Consider the following 23,365-nt stretch of genomic DNA (forward strand, 5'->3'; position numbering starts at 1 on the left):
AAAATAAGATCTTGATAAGTCACCATGACTTGAAATTATTGATAATATTAGTAGGTTACTGTAGTTTGTAGTCAATTGATTGTACAAATCATGCAAACCTCTTATCATTTAGAGAATCAACAACAACGAATTATCTATGAAATACACTGTCACTATGCTTTGTAGTTGGACCAGTAAAAAAACAGAAAATGATGAATGTTTCAAAAATAATCATAACTACGATGACATATGATTTCTTAATTATATTATAGTCCTACAACTTCGCAGTAAGTATCAACGATCTCTTTATACATATCTAAACTAACAAATAAATGTCTGTAATTCTTTTATGCCGCCCTCTAAAATTAATAGCACACAGATTATAATAGTTTTTGTTTTTATTTTTAATAATAAATAAAATCAAAAGTCTTTTTTTATTAAATTATTTAATTCAACCAAAGTTGTAACTATTTATTACTCTATATTATTTTAAGGTATACTTTTTAAAACAGAATTCTTACTTGCAAAAGCATTTGTAACATAATGAACTTAAGTAAATAAATTAAATATAATCTGTTAGATACAGTGTGTAAACCACTTATGGAATAAAATTGTTTGTGTCCTTATTTAAGAAAATAATAAAACACGTTGAGATATCTTAACTTTTAAATTTAAATGTGCGCTTTTTAAACATAAATTTGAATGTACACGGTGATCCACGCAAGTCTGGCATAGTCCATCATCTGTATTTTAAATGAAACACCCTGTATATTTTTATGTTTTTAAAAGCTTCTTAACAACTTGATCTTAACGAACTATATCATGTAGGGTCTATTATGAATAATACAAGCTGAAATTTTTAAATTAAGTATAATTTTCTTCAAGACAATTAATTCATGGAATACCCGAGGTAATTGAATGAATTACAATAAAATAAATGCTTAAAATGTTCTCTACCTTGTTATTAGCAATAACACAGTCTCCTATAAAACTCGTGCCGAACTTTTTTCGGCTTGTTAAAGCTTGAGGTGAAATATTTCGTATTTCTCTAGTTATCCTTTCTTTGAGGTCTTCAATGCTAGTTGGTTGTCTTGCATATACTTTGTTCTTGAGATAACCATACAAAAAAAATCTAGAGGCGTAAGATCTGGCGACCAAGCTGGCTACTCAATAGTACCCCTTCGTCCAATCCGTTTATTAAAGGAGATTTCATTCAAACATTTAACTTTTGAGGATACTGAGTCCCACGCATCCAATGAGGATTCTCCGCTGGCCAATATCTACAGTTTTATTGGTTTACCTCTTCCTTTAATGTAAATGTTGATTCATCAGAAAGAAGAATTGTACCGAGCTATTTCACTTGTGTTAATTTTATCCATCATTCTTTCGCAGAAATCCATTCTAGGATCTCAATCGTCTTCTGTTAGCTCCTGCACAAAAGTCAATTTATATGGATGAAGTTTTTCTTAATGGAGACACCGTAGGACAGTTGTATGACTCACATTATTTTGACGTGCAATTTGACGTAAACTTGACGTTGGATTCCCTGCGACACTTAACAAAATATTTACTTTCACCTCATCTTCAATGAAGTTCGGTTTTCTTTTTAATGGTTTGACATGTCCAAGTTCTCTGAATTGTGCATACATTTTAGACACAGTACGTTGTGCAATATTAGGCGACTGAGAATACATCTGATTAAATAAGTTTGCTATTTCAACTTGACTTCTACAATTCTCCCCGTAACCGATCATCGTTAAAATCTTAATTCGGTGGCTCTCAGTTAAATATTTCATTTTTATTTCTGTAAAAAATTAGCTTTTAATTAGGAATTTATTATTTTAATCTAAAATGTCAACACACCAAAAACTGATTGATAACAATCCGCATTATTTACCGATTTAGTTTAATTAGCAGACTATCTAGACAGTTTTTACCTATTCATAACAAAAAATGTTATCGCGGTTACTAAACAGAAATTTTTCCCAATATACTATGTCCTTATACTATACTATTTAGCTACTTTAAAATAATATTATACCACGTGAGAAATTATTAATTTCAAAATTTCACCTTTTATTATTCATTATAGACCCTACATAAAATAGTTCGTTGAAATCTGGTTGTTAAGAATCTTTTAAAAACATAAAAATATACAGGGTGTTTTATAAAAAATAAGGATTATCGACTATGCCAGACTTATCTGGATTACGCTGTACATTTAAATTTATGTTCAAAAAGCGCACATTTAAATTTAAAAGTTAACGTGTCCCCGAGTTTTTTTATTATTTTCTATAATAAGGACACAACCAATTTTATTCCATAAGTGGTTTCCACACTGTATAATATATATATATATATATATATATATATATATATATATAATATAAATATATATATATATATATTTATATATATATATATATATATATATATATATATATATATATATACACTCGCGATCATAAAATCCGGGTCACCTTGAAAATCATCATTATTTCATTTTTAACGAGCTTTATCGTAAATAATAAGAACACAAATACAAACTAATGCATGTTTCTGAGAATTGTTGTCGGCTTAGCGGTTTCCTTTGTAACAAAGAATTCCAAATATACCGATTTCGCGGAAAACTATACACTTCCCAAAATGAACGGTACCTGTAACTGCCGCTTCTTTTAAATGTCTCATTTGTGCTTCGACTTTCTGTTTAAACGCAACAAACAAACGTTTATTATTGCCACCATTAGTGTTTATTAGTGCCATTATTAGTGTTTATTATTGTTTATTTTTTGCCAAAAATGCCTTTGACTGTTATTGAAACGGCACGCATTGTTACTCTTGTGGAAGACGGTCACACTCAACGGCAAGTCGCAAGAACTGTTGGCGTAAGCTTTTCTACGGTTCAACGAGTGCTTCAACAATTTCAGGAGACGAGTTTGATAACCAGACGACCTGGCTCTGGACAAAGAAGAACGACCATGGCACGAGATGACCGTTTCCTTGTGTTTCAGGCTTTACGAAACCGGACCTCAACTGCGGTTATGCATCGAAATCGTCTACAGGAAGTACGAAATTGCAATGTTAGCATTGCAACAGTCAGGAGAAGACTTCGTTCTTCTGGACTATCTTCTCAGGTAATGGCTACAAGACCGCCACTTCGCCGGGCGCATCGAGTTGCACGACTAACTTTTGCTCGACAATACGCGCATTGGGGAATCAATGATTGGAGCAAAGTGTTATTCTCAGATGAATCCCGTTTCTGCCTAACTGGATCCGATGGACGTGTATGAATTTGGAGGAGAACCGGTGAACGATTTTCACAAGCTTGCATTGCTCCAAGAATGACATTTAGTGGAGGCTCGGTCATGGCTTTAGGAGGTGTATTTTCCGACTTCCGCACAGAATTACTCTTCATCAAAAATGGATCTTTAATTGCACGAAAGTACATTACGGAGATTCTGGAAGAACATGTTATGCCCACCATGGCAGGGCTTGGAGAAGACGCCGTTTTTATGCAGGACAACGCGCGACCGCACGTTGCCAGATCAGTATGCAATACTTGGACGAGGTTGGAATTACGAGGTTACTCTGGCCAGCTAGGTCTCCGGACCTGAATCCAATCAAACATCTCTGGGACGATTTAAAAAAACGTATTCAAACCCATACACCTCCTCCTAACAACGCACAGGAGCTTAAGGATCTGTTAGTGAGGGAGTGGAATAACATACCACAAAATGTAATCCGGAGAAAAATTGAGAGTATGCCCTGTCGTCTGCAAGAGGTTATTAGAGCAAGGGGAGACAATACACGATATTAGTCATTAAAATTCCACTGATGTTTTACCACGTTCTGTATTTTTCATTTTTTTTTTTCGTATGTCTGTTTCAACAATTTAGTTTGTTTTCTGCTTTTTCAATAAAAACAATAAAAAAACCGTTTTTTTTTTTCTTTCAAAACAAACATTGATGACAAATAAAAAATACATTAGCCTAAAAAAGGTTATTACTGCACCAGATGCAAAAATATTCAAGAAATTTGAAATTTTCAAGGTGACCCGGATTTTATGATCGCGAGTGTATATATATATATATATATATATATATATATATATATATATATATATATATATATATATATATATATATATATATATATAATGATTTGCAAATTTGGACCTTTTATAATTGAATTAATATGCCTTGGGTTTAATTTTGCAAAAAGAAATAAATTAATTTTAATCAAAATTTAATCTCAGAGCTCGTATTATCGTTAATTATAATAAGTGACTTTAAAGTATTCTTAAAGCAGCTGCCTTTAAGGAAAGGATTAACAATAACAAAATAAATTAAAGCAAATAATTTTGTGATACTAAACTATTAAATAATTTATTAAAAATTAATCAAAAATAAATATTAATAGTTATTTAACCAACAAGTGTATTAATAAGGGCGATTAACAATTGAGATATAGTAACGCGCGAGAGAAGCGAGTGCGTTAATGTTCGAGATTGTTAATCGCCATTTTAATTCTCGAGTTAGTTACAAAACTTTTCCGTGGACCGTACTTTTCAGAAATAAAGATATCTTAGTTTAAATATTTATTTACTTAACGATAAACAACAATTTTTTCAGCTTTCATTGACTTTATTCAAAGTTTCCTTAGTGGTAGTTTTATTATAGTAAACATTAATATTCGAAATGGTACAATAACTGAAATTAAAGGAAGATATTGATAAATAATTATCTGGTGTATAGCATTTTGACAAATTTATATTTAAGTCTTCTTGGACCTTTGTAAATTCTGTGAGAGAAGAAGTTAAATTCTGGTGGAGTTAAATTAAACTCTTCGTCAATATCCATCCTTTGATTTTTCAAATACACAGAATTTTAAACAATAAAGTAAATAATGACATACAATGACAGATAGTACTAACATCGGCTACTTCATTTTAAATTAATTTTTTAGTGGGTTTACAAATAGGATATGTTTGGTTGCCTACACCACAGGTCACTGCCAATCACAGAGCGTTTAATTAATTTATGCAAGCAATGTATGTTGTGTTGCCTATAATAAAATCGTACATTAAAAGAAAATCATTCATTAATAGGAGTCATTAATCAATGATTTTGAGGGTGTTAAAATTGATCATAAATAGACGGTCAACGGAAAAGTTAATTTTACAACAAATCATATGTTATATGTGCTAATCCGCAAAATTATAAATTTAAAATTTATTAAAATTCCTATATAAATTATGAATAATTGTTTTGTAATTTTGTAAATAAAAAATCCCTTCTTTGTGTCTTTTTTTAAATTAAATCAAGGGAAAAAAATTTCTTTCAAGAAATATTACATCTTTTAATTTTTATATTACTGAATTAAAGGTTATGCCTATTGTGAAATAAAATCATTAAATAAAATATTAAAAAAAAAAACAAAATTAATTATGATCCAGTTATGATCGTGGATGAAAGTCTTTGTTGATTATATGGTAAACTAACCTTTTACCTTTAAGAATTCTCTACTGGCTCCTTTTCTTCTTACGACTGTGATCTGCCCATCTTTTGGTAATAGTTCGTTTAGTTTGCTCTTAGTGGACTAGTACCAAATATACTATACACCTGTTTGTTTATTATAGGATGTACTTTCGTTGTCCACTGCTACTAATCAATGGGGATCGTTCCACAGACATAAAACACCTTTTAAAATATTTATTTGACAAGAATTCTGCTAACTTTCACTGCAGGATACGGAACAAAAATAACTTGCTTCTTCCGACGTCCAAATCACAGTAATCTTCCTTTTCCCGGGCAAAACCTTACTTTCTTTACTTTAATCTCTCCTTCTCCTTATTACCAATTAGACACACACATCTTACATCCCACGCCATCCTTTTTGACCAATCAAATTCTGTGATTTGTCAAACACAAGCTCAATACCATTATGATACCACATAATCTTGGTATTTCCAAATTTTACATACTTAAATAAAATATTTTCTTTGACTCCAAGTTTGTAGAGGCAATACAGTTAATACTCTTATTTTATACTCATTCCAGCCAACAAAACTTTCTTCTTCTTTGTTCAATTTCTTTGTAAATCACATATTCTAAAGTTGCTATCTTTAGGCCATTAACATTAATAATTTATAAGAATTCCTCTATTATTTTTATATAGTAAAGTACAAATATGTATTTTCTCATCTGCCTACTTTCTACTAAATTAGAAAAACTATTACCCATTCAAATATTTGAATCTTACAAATCTAATATTCCTATTTATGCGATAAAATGACTTTCGCGGTGGTATAGATATCAGAGGGATTGTTATCTTGCTGGTAAGAGCAAACCGGTAAAATCTCCGGTAAAATATTCTAGTTATTATTAGTTATATCTAACTGATATTGATGAATGGGTCAAAATTTATCTAAAAAGTCTGCCAGCTCTGCCAAGAAATCCTACCTCCTTCGACAAAGAAGAAATAAGTCGCATAATCTTCCAGAAATATTATGATATACTATGAAAAAGCAAAAGTAGGCAGATAGAAGGTAGCTTTCAGGTTAAAGGGAATAACTATGGAGTAGGCGAGAAGGATGTAGGCGACTGGTTTATCTGCATACTACCAAAACATACCTATTGCAAACACATTTTTTAAGACTAAATCAAACAGAAAATGGACTCGGGTAGCACCAAATGGAAACACTAAGAACGAGATTGACTTAATTCTCACCAACAAGATTGCTACAATAAATAATGTCAGTGATAAATTTCAAACAGGCAACGATCATAGAAAAATCAGAGCTCAAATTATCCTAGATCTAAAACGAGAAAGAATAAAATAAATTAATCATAAAACTAATAACCGGTATACATATTAACAGTCTAAAATAAAATCCAGATCACTACCAAAGGACAATTGATAAAATATTACATTACAAATTACAGATATTACAGCTCTGAATTAATAAAAATCCTTCTTGATAGTGCCAAATAAATCGGAGGCCCCAAACAACAAAACGAATATCGATACCCTAATGCTGATAGGTCGTAACCCAATTTTAGAAAAGAGGCACAAAAAACTGTATAGCATAATTATAAAAGATTGCTTGTGTAATGTTTTCTTAAATAAATAATTATGTAATGGCTACCAAGTGAGTTTATTGTAAAAATATAAATTTGTTTAATTTTTATCAGGGTACTAAGGGATACGACATATTGTAACCAACGTCATGGCGGCTTACGAGTATATCGAACTATTAGAAAATATAGTAAGTTATTATAACTCAAGGTGTTCTCATAAAAGTGTGGTTTACGTCATTTTAAATCATAATCCTTATTTTTTTATTTTTATTAATTTCAAATAAAAATAGATACAAATGTGTCTTTACTTTAAATAAAATGTAGCAAACTAAGCGAATACCATTTAAACAACGTTACAGTTAACATTTTTAGGAATAATTAAAATAAAATAACTAAATAATAAGTTTAAATCTTGGCTTTCTTTTTTTGATTTTTGTTATTGTCTTTGGTGATTACGTCTTCGTGAGGCAGCGTATCATAGAAGTAGTGCACATCTGCAGGTAATACAGACTTTAGATCTTGAAGGTCCTTCCATTTCTTTGTGGTTATTTTTAATCTATTCAAATAAAGTTGATCGTAAACCAAATCGTGATTGACGGTGTTCTTTCTCTGAGAAAGGAGTTCATATTTTTGATCATGGGCCACTTTGTATAATATATCCCCATTTGGTAGGTATTTTAAGCCTCTAAGATCTGTTACCTTCAAATCTCCTTTTGATTTACCTGGACGAATTGAGCTGTAGCGAAAGTTTTTAGAGTCATTGTAGTTTAGAAAAAAAGTGTGGGTGAGATAGGATACTTCCAAAGGTGCAGGATTCTTCCTGGCTTCTGATATTACCAAAATATAGTCTGAGGGTAGGAATATTTGCCGATTTTTTAGTCTTCGTTCAATTAGACTGTGGGTAGAGTCACACTCCATCTGAGTGTGGCCTCTTTCTAGAAATTTTTGCCCAATCTCGACTTCATACTTGGAAGCTAAAACCGATAAACCATTCGCAAGGACGACATTCCTATTCTGATAACCACATCCGTCCGAGAATATTATCAACATTTTTCTTTTCAAAGGTCAAATATTGTTCTAGATGTTTTATTAAACACGTAGTGAATACAGATGAATCAAGGTCTGCCTCAGTCTCATTCCAAACGAAATTCATGCTGCGATGGTTTTCCAAGTTATATACTGTAAAGTTGTGTACTTGTAGCTTTGTTTTATAGTACAAAGAACTAGCCTGTAACACTGGACACAATTTGACTGCCTACACATCAACGACAAAACAGTAAATTTCTTTATGGATGGCTCTGGTTTTATCGGTTTCTTTTTCGACGCGTGCTAGGTCTTTTGCTCTAATGTGGGATGCGTATTGTTCATCTGTAACCTGTTTCATCTTGTAAGATGAACATATATCACATTGGTCCTTGCGTGGTTTAAACAATGCTAAATTCATTTCGTCAAATTCTGTAGAGAATTTACAATTTGATAATGGTACCTGTCTTTACATTGTTCTTTATAAAGATTTACTTCAGTTTTCGATTTAAAATTATGTTCCAGGTAGAACTTTCCAGTAGACTTGCGGCAATAGTGGCTCTCCATTTTAGGCAGCCTGTTCAGAAACTCTCGTAAATTCTGTACTCGCAAAATGTCCTGTTTTGCTTTTGGTGTAGACTCTCTTTTTTCTTTGATCCTTGTTTGCATCATGTCACAACTTTCTAGAAATCCATCTTTTCGTGCCGCACTTACCCAGTTCTGTACCATCTTTTCTCCTACTCCTAGTGTGTTAAGAAACATCAATTTGCAGACTTGTAATTTATCGCCTTTTACTGTCAGAAAGTATTCGTAGGTACCACTTCGCCTGGAAGGTCCATCTACATAACATCTTTTTTTCTCCTTGTATGTAACCATATGAGCGAAGAAGATCCTTTTTTGTTCCCAGGACATTTCCCAAAATTTTAAAAATATTTATTTTCTTAAGTTTTCTGATATTGATATTTTTGATTCTGATATTTTAACGTTTGCGTAAAGAAAATCAATGACTTACCTATTTTATAGCTGATTTATAAACTAATTTTAAAGGTCAAACGAATTACTACCAACACGCTTTGTCATTCAAGCTACACTGTGGGATAAGATGAGTAGGAAGTAAACAAACAACGCGAGCGGGTTAGGAGTTGTTAGAAATCGCGGGAATGACCACCTTACTATTTTATTTAGGTTACGAGAATTTAACAGCATATAGGGATGCACGGTTGGTTGCCTTTGACACAAAAATATGAATTTTCATTTTTTTGTGGGTTACGATCTGTCAGCATTAGGCTATCGATATGGTAAACTGTTCAATAAAGCCAAAATAATACTAAAACAAATAAGAAAAATAAAAAAGTAGCAACATGCATAGAATACAATGCATAGAACTTTTTAAGACAATAAAGAAAAGTATTAAGGAAGACATAAGCCAATACGGTGAGAAGACTAGACCAAAATGCAATCAAAAACAGAAAAAACTATATCTAAGAAAACAGGAGAAGCGCTAATCATTGGAAGCAAGCAGATTGTTATACTCACGGACCAAAACATTAGAATTAAAGACAGAAATAAAATAATACATTTAGTGATTAAATTCTACAGATAATCATACAAAGCTCTTAAAATACTAAAATAAACTATCAGTAACCAATAGTTTGTACAAGAATTTCGTTCGGAAGAACTAAAGTCGACAGTTAAAAAAATTAAAAGCGCTAAAGCATCTAGGCGTTGAAATATGCCTAAAAAAACTTTTAATTTAAACTTTCACATTACAAACAATCTTACCTCACGGGTAACGCTTCCATGAAGAAGGCATTGAATGGAATTTGTAGTTAAAGTCGTGTAATTTTAAAACAACTACTTGGGCAATTGAAACAAAGCAAATTTAAACGTTATATTAGAAGTATATGACAGCTTCAAGAATTGTAACAATGTTCTGAAGCTATTTTCTTACGGCATTTTAAATTAATTACTATTTAAATGGGAATAAGCCACAATTAAAGGTTAAAATACGTTTATTGACGTTTCAATTTCCACTTCGGAAATCGTTCTCAAAATACAAACATTAGTAAATTAAACAAATTTTGTTTTTTGTTACTTAGTGAAAAATTCTTCTAATAATTTAATTTTATCTGACTTATCTATATTGACAATTCAGACATACCTTATACATTTTAAAGTAGACGACTTTAAAATGATATTGCCAATATTGTTAAGTTGCGTTCCTGGGACGACTTTACTTATAAGATAGTTCATTCGATTACACGAAATCAACTTTAACTTGAGAATATCCGTCAGAAAAGATCATAACATGTAATTCGTCTTAAAAAAGACAAATACATGCCATGGTGACAGTAAAATTCTCCGGTATGTCATGGTAAGTATTTGATCGTGCATTTAGTTTACCTTCAATAAACACCAAATTCCGATTTTATATGTTTGTTATTTAAAAGACAAATGATGTATTCTCTGTATGTTACTGACTTACCAATACTGGTATTTTCCTTTTAATAACTTCCTCTTTAAATATGGGTAACCAGATCCTACTACATTCTGCCGAGGAATTCGCGACACAATTGGTCTCATTTAGCATAATTAGAGCCGCTTCTTTGATTTTTTTCTTTTTACCATCCGTTTCTTTTAGGACTATATTTGAATCATTCCAATGAACCCTATGTTCATTATCCCATGAATATTTTAGTGTTCATTATCCCATGAGTATTATTTTAAATATAGGATTGATGTTCACTTATTCTAACATTTAATGGTCTTGATGTTTCACCTAAATAAAAATTAATTACACCTCATTACAGCAAGACCCCTCATTTTTATGGAGTACCGAAAATTCATAAAACGAATATACCACTTAGACCCATTTGTAGTACCATGAATTCTCCTTGTAGTGAACTATCAAAATTTTTATTAAATATTTTATAACCAATTGCAAATAAAAATGACACATTTATAAAAAATACACAACATTTTTTAAATAAATTATCAAATACTGAATTTAATTCAAATAATACTTTAGTAAGTTTTGACATAAATAGTTTATTTACGAATGTGCCATTAGATAAGACTTTAAATATAGTCAAGACAAAGAATAGAAAGTGATGATAAATTGGCAACTAGAACAACACTAAATATATCAGCGATAATGGAGTTAATAACATTATGTACTGATAATACATACTTTCAACTAAATAATGAATTCTATAAACAAAATTTTGGTCTAACAATGGACTCTAGTTTATCTCCATTATTAGCCGATATATTTATGGAAGATTTTGAAACAAATATTATTTCTAAACAAAATTTAAAACCCTCAGTATGGTGGAGATATGTAGATGATGTATTCTCAATATGGCCTCATGGATCAGAGTTGTTGGACACATTCCTAAATGATGTAAACGATAAAGAAGAGACAATAACATTTACCATGGAAAAGGAATATAATAACACATTACCTTTTCTGGATGTTTTAATCTCTAAGAACGATACTGGATACGAAACTCAGGTGTATAGAAAACCAACACACACCAACAGATATTTAAATTTCAAATCAAATCACAATAATAATATTAAAAAGGGAATTATTAAATCCTTATACGATAGAGCCAAAATTACTTGTTCTAACGAAAATTCGTTCTTGGAGGAAAAACATTTGATAACATCTGTTTTATTAAAAAATAATTATCCTTTATCGTTTAAAATAAGGAATTTTCAACAATCGATCGAATATAACAAAACAACTTAGAACGAGATCCTACAACATATGCAAGGAATAATACGAGAAAAATAACAATACCATACATAAAAGGATTATCGGAAAATCTTAAAAGGATAGGAAATAAATTCAACATTTCAACAACATTCAAAACAACAAACACGTTGAGATCTATTTTGTCCAAAACCAAACTTAACAATGAACAGGAAAGGACAAAAAATTGCATTTATAAAATACCTTGTGAATGCGATCAGTTTTATTTAGGTGAAACATCAAGACCATTAAATGTTAGAATAAGTGAACATCAATCCTATATTAAAAATAGAGAATTTGATAGATCTCAAATCTGTAAACACGCATGGGATAATGAACATAGGGTTCAATGGAATGATTTAAATATAGTCCTAAAAGAAACGGATGGTAAAAAGAGAAAAATCAAAGAAGCGGCTCTAATTATGCTAAATGAGACCAATTGTGTCGCGAATTCCTCGGCAGAATGTAGTAGGATCTGGTTACCCATATTGAAAGTGGAAGTTATTAAAAGGAAAATACCAGTATTGGTAAGTCAGTAACATACAGAGAATACATCATTTGTTTTTTAAATAACAAACATATAAAATCGGAATTTGGTGTTTATTGAAGGTAAACTAAATGCACGATCAAATACTTACCATGTCGGGATAGTATTATGAGGTTTTTTCCTGGTTTTTCCCTCATAATTTACTATGGAATCACTTACAGGAGAATTTTACTATCACCATGGCATGTATTTGTCTTTTTAAAGACGAATTACATGTTATGATCTTTTCTAACGGATATTCTCAAGTTAAAGTTGATTTCATGTAATCGAATGAACTATCTTATAAGTAAAGTCGTCCCAGGAACGCAACTCAACAATATTGGCAATATCATTTTAAAGTCGTCTACTTTAAAATGTATAAGGTATGTCTAAATTGTCAATATAGATGAGTCAGATAAAATTAAATTATTAGAAGAATTTTTCACTAAGTAACAAAAAACAAAATTTGTTTAATTTACTAATGTTTGTATTTTGAGAACGATTTCCGAATTGGAAATTGAAACGTCAATAAACGTATTTTAACCTTTAATTGTGGCTTATTCCCATTTAAATAGTAATTAAGAATTGTAACCTTTCGTATTTTCACCTACCTTGCCACTCAATTAGTTTTAGGTTAATGTAAACCGTTTGAAGGATCGAACTAGAATATTAAAACCAACAATTGGTTCACTTCATTGGAGTTGGTAGAAGACCTTCGAAAATGACCTCTAACATATGTTGTCACTAAAGATGAAAACAACTATTATACCACCAGAGTTCAAAGCAAATAAATCTAGAACGATGGGATCAGCACTTTATTGATTTGCTACTAATATACCCGTAACTCTATTGTCAATTGCTCCGAAAATCAACAGATCAGCTGTGCTCACATCGTCCATGCATGATAGGGTTTAAATAGATCCTAGTAAAAATAAACCGAAAATTGTCTGTTATTAGAACAAAACAATAAGTGGTGTACATTCTGAATTTTAAAAACTGCTTTATATTCATCTAATATAAGAACCAGGAGATAACCGTTAGTAATATTTTACACTTAAATCAATTTAAAATTAAATATTAAAATCCAATATAAATTTCTCACAAGATGAATTAGAACTCTTGAATCATGGCCTCCAATTTTCTATTCCCACAGACATCTCTGAAATAGACCTACAAGAACTTTCCATAGAAATAGACATAATCATAGAAAAACTTTCAACTTCTTTACAACAAAAAAATGTCATTAGAAATAATTGTTTCAAAAAACTTCATGCTGCATACAAAAACTTAACTTCCAATTCACATTTTCATCATCCACATCATAATAGCTTAAAAATTCTAAATTCAATAAAAAAGAAAATAAAAAACCATAATCTAATAATATCCAAATCAGACAAAGAAAATTGCTTAGTAATTCTGGATCACACTGAATACATCAACAAAGTTTCCACCTTTTTGAATAATAATGGCTTCATAGTACTTCCACATGACCCACTGAACAGATTCATTAATAAACAAAAAGCCTTTTTAAAGAAATATTCTATACAAAATCACTAGTAACCCAATAATTCCTAGACTGTATGGTCTTTCAAAAATCCACAAAGAGGGCATTCCAATCCGTCCAGTAGTCAGTTTCATTAACACCCCTGTCTCCATAATTTCTAAACTCATACTCAGGGTAATCAGGGACATAACAGGTTTTTCTCCCACTTTCTTCATCAAAAATTCATCCTAACTAATTTCCAAACTCAATCACATAAATCTCCTACCAGATATGACTATGCTTTCATTTGACGTTAGCAATCTCTTTACTTCTGTACCTAAACTTGAAACTATTCAGTTAGTCCACGACCTTCCCACATCCAAATCAACTAATCCCTCAGTCATCACACCAATAATAGAGATACTTTCCTTTTGTTTATCACAAGATTATTTTTCTTTTAATAATATTTTTATAAACAACCTGATGGCTTGGCCATGGGAAGTTGTCTTTCCCCCTTTTTAGCTGACCTTTTCATGAATCATCTAGAATCCACTCAAATCATGACTAACAATACAATTCTACACTGGTTCCGTTACGTTGATGATTGCTTAGTGTTCATTAGAGGTAACTCAAATACAGCTTCTTCCTTACTAAATACTATCAGTAATATTCACCCCAATACTAAATTCACTGTGGAACTAGAATCCAACTTCTCCATCAATTTCTTGGATCTCTCCATTAATAGAATTAATAACGTCTTTGATTATAGCATCTACAGAAAACCCACACAAACAGATCATGTCATACATTTCAATTCTAACCATCCCATTTCACACAAATTATCTGCATTCAACAGTTTCATTCATCGCTTAGAAACCATCCCATTATCCAACAATAACTACAACCAAGAACTAAACATTATCAAACAGATTGCTTTCAATAATGGCTACAACCCTGATATCATCCATAAACTCATTTGTAAAAAGAAATGTAAATTGCTTCAACAATCAGCTTACCCTAACATTACTTCAGATTCCTCATCTTACTTCTCATTACCATTTCACTGTCCAACACTCTCCGAATCAATCAAAAACACTATCCTGAATTCTGTTGAAAATATTAAGATTTCCTTTAAAGTTAACAATAAATTGAGTAGATCATTATGCAATAGTAAGGACTCTATTGACTTCAGCAAACGAAGTGGAGTTTATAAACTTCAATGTTCTGACTGTGATGCCACTTATATTGGTAGAACTTGTAGATCTCTAGTAACTAGGGCCATGGAACATTCTAAGTTAGCGAACACTTCTTCTTTTTCCCATCATCTTAAATATCACAATCGCACAATCAAGGCACCAGATGATATTTCTCTTCTTCATAACATCCCAGGCAGAGATTATCTCAAACTTGACCTTTTTGAGGATTTGGAAATAGTCAAGGAAAAGAAAAACAGTCCCAATTGTGTTAATCGTCACACCAGCATCAACAGAGACTTTGTCCCACTTCATCGACAATTATTCTTCTGATCTAACTTTCTGTCTTTTAACTACACATCCACTTTACTTACTTCTACATGTCTTTCTATTTTCCCATAGCTTAATATCACCTTATATAATCCGCCATACTTAACTCTATTCTTGTCACCATTAATACACTAACATCCCCCTTTTCCAATATCCAATTTCCCATCCTCTCCAATAACTACTATCTAACTAATCACACAGGTTTTCTTATAAATACTCACTTTACATCTACCAATCTCTTATCACAATCAGTTTCAGTATCCCCAGCTTACATCTTTACATTCATCTCCTATTTCCTTTTCTTTCTTTTTCTTTTATTTCTTTTTCCTCGATTCATCTTCCATAAATTTCAAACCAACTTCTATCTATACTTACTTCATACAAGGAAACAATTAGGAAATAACATTCTTTTCATCGCCTCTAAAATGATTTATTAATTTCAACTACCTAACTAAAATTTTGCCTTACCTTGGTAAACCAAATTTATTTTACATCACAGTCACTCATTGTTTTACATTCTCCCAATTTTTTAAAATACCAAAAATTGCTATTGATCCTACTACACACAAAACACAATTCTCCACTAAAAACTGCCTATTCACAAACTTAAGCACAATGACTTTTGCTCCTACTACATCATTCCACTTGACATTGACGGGTACTAACTGATTTTTCATACCATCTTTCTATCAGTTAGCCCAAGACTCCAGCACAGATCAGAGGTAATGTAAGTCGATAAAACCTCATCAACTAAAGGGGGTCATGTAAGATGCCCCCATTTTCAGTTTTTAATAATCAAGTTGACAGTCTATTGCATTTACCTTGATAAATACCATAAGGATTTTTTAATACGGATGTCCGTCCAATGTTTTTATGTGGCCATACAATGTTTTTAACAACTTTTTATGTAAGTAGTAAAAAACCAACGTGTTCTTTCTATATATTTAAATTTTAACTTACTTGTTTTTTAATATTGGTATTTTTACTCTCTCTTTTAGTAAACTGATGATGGAATGATTTAATTCCGAAAAGATCTTTTTTAAAATAAAAATTTTAAGCTTTTAATAAGCATTTTTTATACCTTAATACACACGAACACCACGTGCTTTGCAATTTAAAATTCACTTTATTGAAAGTTTGGCTATGACTCCCATAGAATCGCGTATAAGGAGACGTCTAATAATTCTATATCCTTCTATAAGGTCACTTATACGTGAAGTCATTTTTAAAGAGTTAGAAAACCTCACCGAAAAACTTCTATCTGATAAAGTTCAGAAGTGTAAAACATGTTCTACCTGCCCACTTCAGAAAGAGAGAATCACATCATAGAAATGCATAAAATGTAGCGATCCCATTTGCTTGCAGTTCAGTAAAAAAGTATGCAATAATTGTGTTGTAATTGGGGTCCAACTTTATAATTAAGAGTAATTATTTAAAATCGGTGTGTTTACCTTGAATATATTTTTTAAAACTTTAAAAAAGCGTTTTTAATATTTTTGTAAGTATGCCCGTGTTAAGAAATAAATTTTTAGAAAAGTAGTATCAGTATTTTGTTTTATAAATAAAAATATAAAATTATGCATCCAAAATCAAAATAATTGTTTCTAAAAAGATATTTTTGCTCCGGGTGCCTGAGACCGGATGTTTACCATTATGTAGGTACTATAGACACACGTTTCCAAGCCAAAATGGACGAACCATTTAAATTTTAACTGGCAAGATTCGTACATAAAATTAAGTGTCCAAAAATTGTTTTTAAAAATTAACACTTTATCGTTCAGGTAATAATAAAAAAATATTTTATTTGAAAGTCGTTTTCGGATATTAAAGGCAATCAATTGGTAAAATGGATAAAACGTCCTTTATTCTACTAGAATATACATTTTGTGTTAACATTTAAGATGAGTCTGGCCTTTAAATATTTAATAAAATGTTTCATTTGTATAAAATACATGTATAGTCTTTCCAGTAGCTTAGGTCCAATTTGTAGATAAGGTCGCATGGGATTGGAGAGTTTCTAAAAAAGAAAAAGAATAAGTGGATTATACTTAAGTGGATATAAGAAGAATAAGTAAACAAGAATAAATAATTATTGTAGAAAAATTATTTAAATACTGTTTATTACTTAATGTTTTAATGTGTAATAATAGTCGTTTAGTAGCAAAGTGGCTTAACACAAAATTATATAATATCGTTAAGAATGTATTGGTTTATTATGACAGGTAAGTTTTTTTTTAGACATATTGCCCTCTAGCAAATTTATGCGTAGACATATGTGGCACAGGACTCGATTCTTGGACCGCCAATGTGGAACATCTTGCAAAACGACATTCTAGAAGAAGATCTGAGAGAAAGGATACAGGTTTTTGCGTAACCAGACGTCTTGGTACTTGTAGAGTACCGTGATAATTTGCTGATCATAAACTCGGTAAATACTGTATTCAAAAAAGTTAAAAAGTTTGGTTGGATAGCAGAGTTCTAAAATTAGCCTCACAAAAGACAGAGGCAATCATACTTGAAGGTCCAAGAGACAGACATCATATCTCCTTCATGCTGGAAGAATAATGAATATATTCAGCTAAAAAGGTGAAATATTTGAACGTTATGGTCAATTGTAAGCAAATATTTGGATATGTCAAATATATCTCCAATAAGGCTGATCATAGAACTGCGGTACTAACAAGAGTTATGCTAGGAGAACCTACTGCAGAAAAAAGACAAATCCTCATGGAATTTGCCGAATCGACTATTTTATATGCTTTACCAATATGGCATCAAGTACTAAACAAACAAAAGTATGAACTTATATTAAAAAAACACCAAAGAAAATCTTTGTTAAGGGTCGTCTGTCCATACTGGATGGCCCCGACTGTAGCTCTACAAGTTGTACCGGAAGTACCACCAACTCACCTCCAGGCAAAAGAAAGATCAAGAACATACAGCAAGAAAAGCTAGGAAAAAAAAGAAGAAAGAAGGAAAACAATAAAAATGTATCAAGAAAATGGGAAAATAAACGCAGGGCTTCGTGGACAAGAGTGATAATCCCGGATGTGGACGAGTGGGTCAACTGCAATTATTACAAAAACTACTTCTTTACATACTTTCTAAGGAGCCATGGATCGTTCGAAGCCTATATCGAAAGAATAGGCAAAATAAAAAATGTTAACCGTTCGGACTGTGGAGGCTCAATGAATATAGAGCGAAAATGTATGCTATAGTAGGCATATTTAGACAGCAAGGGTAAGAGAAAGACAGCAAGGACAAAAATATAAATTAAATATGAGGTATAAAAATACAGGTAATTAAAACGGGAATACAAAAAAAAGGCACATTTTCTGACTACAGTCGGTCAGATGGTCAAGAAGTTCAGGCGGTTGACTTTCCTTCCTTGTCTTCTACTTTTTCTTCTTCTTTATTCTTTTTCTTCTTCTTTGTAGGGTTCTATCTTCCTATTTTAGACATAGGCCTCTTATAAATTCTTCCATCAATCTCTATCCTGAGCATCACACTTCCAATTTTTAATTTATTCTTGTATTTGACTGGAATTTCGCTAGAGCGAAATGCTCCAGTGAAGGTGCGTTCGAATCCTGGCCTCATGTTCAGAAAAATAAGAAGGCTAACATAGTAATTTAACATTCTAATTAATCTGCTGTGTAGACTAGCATATGCGGGTTAGTATTATATTTATGTTGGTTAAACTGATGACACATATCACCGCGTCAACATGGCATGTCTGCTTTACTTCTATTGACAATAAAAATTAGGAAAATAGACATTTGACTTTCCGTTTTAAATCAACATTTTGTCGGATGTAAGTCTTTAACATTTTTTCACCAATATTCATTGTCGTTTTTGGAAAATACCTTCACGTGTTAAAAAAGTTTGGATATTTGACTTACTAATACTAATAGTAACTATCTTACTTTTATTCATGTGGTATAAAATCTTTTTCGATTAAAAATTTTTTGAACTATCTAATTAAAAGTTTTAATTATATACATATATTTTTGTAAATTTTCCGTTTTATTCGCAAGGTACTTCTTCTTAAAGTGCCTATCCGTTCCGGACGTTGGCGATCATCACGGCTATCTTCACTTTGCTTATTGCAGCGCGGAACAGTTCAGTGGTAGTCGTGTTATACCACTTTCGCAAATTTTGAAGCCAGGAAATGCGTCTTCTTCCCGGTCCTCTCTTACCATTTACTTTCCCTTGGAGAATCAGCTGGAGAAGGCCGTAACGTTCTTGATTTCTCATTACATGACCTAAATATTCCAACTTTTTAGTTTTGACGGTCATGAGAATTTCGCAAGGTACAGATCAAGAAAATGTTCACATATTGGTCGAAGCATATTGGATAGTCTTGCTTGATAGTTTTTCCCCAAACTTACGCTTATATTTGAAACTTCACCATATTAATCCTATATGTGAGAAATCACCCTTTTACCTTTTAATCGAGCAAAGTAACTACCACCAGGAGGTGTTTTTAAAGATGGAAAGAAAAGAAAGAAGAAAAGAATACCCTAGTCCCTAACATTCAAGAAAAGGATCGTTTAAAAAATCTTGTAGTTTTAGTAAACAAAATAAAAACTTACAACAACTCATAATAACAGTTAAGAAGTAAGCACAATAAAAAAATCATTTTGATCAGCAAATGAACATTTTCAATACCTTTTAAATCCTCTCTATTTATACATCAAAACTCAACAGTTTCACGAACAATGAAAGTTATCGGCGGAGTTTTACTTTCAATGTGTTGTCATCCTGGTGCCTTAGTCGTAGACTAATACGCACCCTGATGTGCATCGCTCCGCCTTTAAACATCTTTATATTTTTGTATTGGCAGAGAGATCTAAAAAGGCCATATAAATACTATAATGCTTATAAATATGCGACATATGCGAGGTGGCTGAGAAAAGGACAAGATACTTATTCCACCAGGCCACAAGAAGACTCCAAAAGACCAAGGACAGCCTCGAGAAAAACAGGATCCAGAAGATCTATAGACACACCCATAAGCTGATCGACCACCTGATCAGGGTCTAGCCGGATGGTTGCCGAAGAACAGCCAACCAGGGAAGTAGGTACGATGACACAAAAAGTACCTACAGAAGAAGACGCCAGGATGACACCAGCGGAAGTCCGGGAATCCGAGAGATAAAATGTCTAACATCAGGCGGTGCAAGAGCGGGACGTCGTAACGAAGAAAATAAAATATTATAACAATTTGAAATGTAGACTAATTATGGCAATAAACGTTTTTATTTTTAATTTTTATTTTTATTTTTTATTTTATAATATGTGACATTTTCTGCTCTTAGCCTCAGTCTGGTCTTGGCTCCCAAATAGGCTCTCTGCACCCTGGGATTCCGATGTCGGGGCGCTGCTCCGGTTCTCCGAACATTTAGATTTCTTTTCATTTCTCTGTGGCTGGACCTTGTCCACCTTATAAACTGTGTTTTATTTATTCTACCATGTGGGAAATGTTGATTATCCACCAAGAATGGAAGATACGCAGTGTGGACTTCGAATAGCTGGTCCCTCTGTAAGGCACCGTGCGAGTGTTAAGAGCGTAGGCGCAAAATTTCGGGCCAATGTTTTTTAAATGCATTCATTTTTTTCGAATCCCGAGAAAACTAATAAATACTTTTGAAAAATTTAAACGCAGAATGAAAGAATACATTATTACCGAGGGCCGAAAGTCCGTGAAAGCTTCTGTAATGTTTATTTTAATAAGTTACAGGGGTGAAAAGAAAGAGAAAATTTAGTATGATTTTTAATTTCAAATATCTCATTCAAAAAAACTTTTTGTTTATTCTAAGGGACATTCGGTCCTCGGTAATAATGTAATCTTTCATTCTGCGTTTAAATTTTTTAAAAATATTTGTTAGTTTTCTCACGAATCAAAAAACATGAATGCATTTAAAAAGCATTGGCCCGAAATTTTGCGCCTACGCTCTTAAGTGGCACTGATCTATCAAGCCCTTACGTCCCATATGGTGATAGTGTTTAACGACGAAAGCAAGAGATAAAAAAATGGACACACTAACCAAAATAGATAGTCATTAAAAACAGATAAATGAGTCCACAAACTAAGGGACTGGACTTTAAAATTGATTCGGTAATACAATTTGGTTTTATATTTATTTATAAAGCAACTAACATTTAATGAAATTTTGAATCTTACCATATAAAATACAAAAACAAAAGTAGCAGAACAAAACATTCTAGGTTCTTTCTTGAATGTAGAAATATTCTTCACGAGATAAGAGCGCGCATCAAAAAAGCTAGAAGCTAAATCTAGATCCACCTTCAACCGGATGGGGGCTTTCTTCAAGAGCCACCTTTCTCTTAGTAGCATATAAAGAGAAGAGAAAAAGATATGGACAAAAAAAGTAGGTTAGACAAAAAAGCTTGTAAAGTAACGCACACATCATTTCGAGAAAGCTATTCAAAGAATATATAATATTAAACTGGAAAAAACTCTTATTCCCAATTTAGCCAAGCTACCACAACTTTATTAACAAATGTTACAAACTAAGGTTAAGTATTTATTTGTTAATGTAATTTTATTGTGTAACTACCAATTATATATTAAGTAATACTTACAGATCCACGGGTGTCTTAAAAGCATATGCTTGCATCGTATTAACACCATTACCGTTTTCACAGATTAATCCAGCAAGAGTAGTTTTTCTAATTTCCGCCAGCTGTGCATTGGTGAATCCTGCCTCCTGATGTTCGAAAAAAAATCTGTCGCATCTGCGAACTCGCAGGAACTGTTTTACTATGATACAAAAGAATGTTGGACCCACCTTTGCCCCAGGCTTAGGTTTTTCAAGGTGACCTCCCACTATTCCCTCTATATCGTCCACCGTTTCGTATATTGATTCCAATCTTGCAATATTCTACAAAATATGTCGACATTTTAATTTATTGTTTATTGAGCAAGAAATTACATTAAATTATAAAACCGACTTTTTACGATGTTTTTTTTTGTATGTTCAAAAACTTAAAAAGGAAAGTTTTCCACCTGTAGTATTTACCGACATCTAAAGCTACTATGAACTAACGATACAGAAAGTTATAAAAAAGAAGATCATATATTTTTAAATACAGGTGAAGTTTGTTTAGCCAGAAATGGTTGACTTTAATTAGTGCGGTCGTAAATATTATTAAATTTATATGACTTGGCCCATTGTTAAGACCGGTCCAGAGAGATAAACAAACGAGGTATACAGAGTTGGTCTTTTAACAATTAACACTGACTAGACGGTACTCATATAATAAAGCAAAGGATCCATAAAATTTACAGTTTTTACGACGACAAAAACAAAAAACGGGTGTAAAATATATTGCTTTGCCTTATATACCCGAAATTAATTTTTTTTCCGTCGACCATCCATTTATGATTAATTTTTGACACCCTCAAAATCATTGATTAATGACCCCTATTAATGAATGATTTTCTATTAATAAACGATTTCATTATAGGCAATACAACATACATTGCTTGTATAAATTATTTTAACTACATTTAACGCTCTGTGATTTTCAGTTACCTGTGGTGTAGGCAACCAAACATACCTATTTATATTCCCACTAAAAATTATTTAAAATGAAGTAGCCGCTGTCAGTACTGTATGTCATTGTATGTCATTATTTATCGTTAAGTAAATAAAAATTTAAACTAAGATATTTTTATTTCTGAAAAGTACGGTCGACGGAAAAGTTTTGTAACGAACTCGTGAATTAAAATGGCGATTAACAATCTCGAACATTAACGCACTCGCTTCGCTCGCGCGTTAATATATCTCAATTGATAATCGCCCTTATTAATACACTTGTTGGTTAAATAAATATAAATGAGTTTTAAAATAAATTAAATATATTTTAACCGCTAAGAATAAAGAAAACTATCATTAATAATCATTTGTGGTTGTGAAAAGAATCGTTTTTTTTAATCGTAACATTTGTAGATTTGATGACAGTATCACT

At 31.8% G+C, this 23,365-nt stretch overlaps 1 protein-coding gene across 1 annotated transcript in view; it reads right to left on the reverse strand.

Annotated features, from left to right (window-relative positions):
• Positions 1 to 17,253: 17,253 nt before the first annotated feature.
• Positions 17,254 to 23,365, reverse strand: part of LOC140447578 (peroxidase-like) — a 36,535-nt gene continuing 30,423 nt past the window's right edge. The window contains exons 6-7 of the mRNA XM_072540309.1: positions 21,977 to 22,275; positions 17,254 to 17,387 (exon numbers count right to left, since the gene is read on the reverse strand). Of these exons, the coding sequence (XP_072396410.1) occupies positions 17,306 to 17,387; positions 21,977 to 22,275 (381 nt within the window). The 3' untranslated portion in view covers positions 17,254 to 17,305. The remainder of the gene's footprint in view (positions 17,388 to 21,976; positions 22,276 to 23,365) is intronic.

Source organism: Diabrotica undecimpunctata, chromosome 1 (assembly GCF_040954645.1).
Source record: "Diabrotica undecimpunctata isolate CICGRU chromosome 1, icDiaUnde3, whole genome shotgun sequence".
In the NCBI taxonomy this organism is placed as follows: domain Eukaryota; kingdom Metazoa; phylum Arthropoda; class Insecta; order Coleoptera; family Chrysomelidae; genus Diabrotica; species Diabrotica undecimpunctata.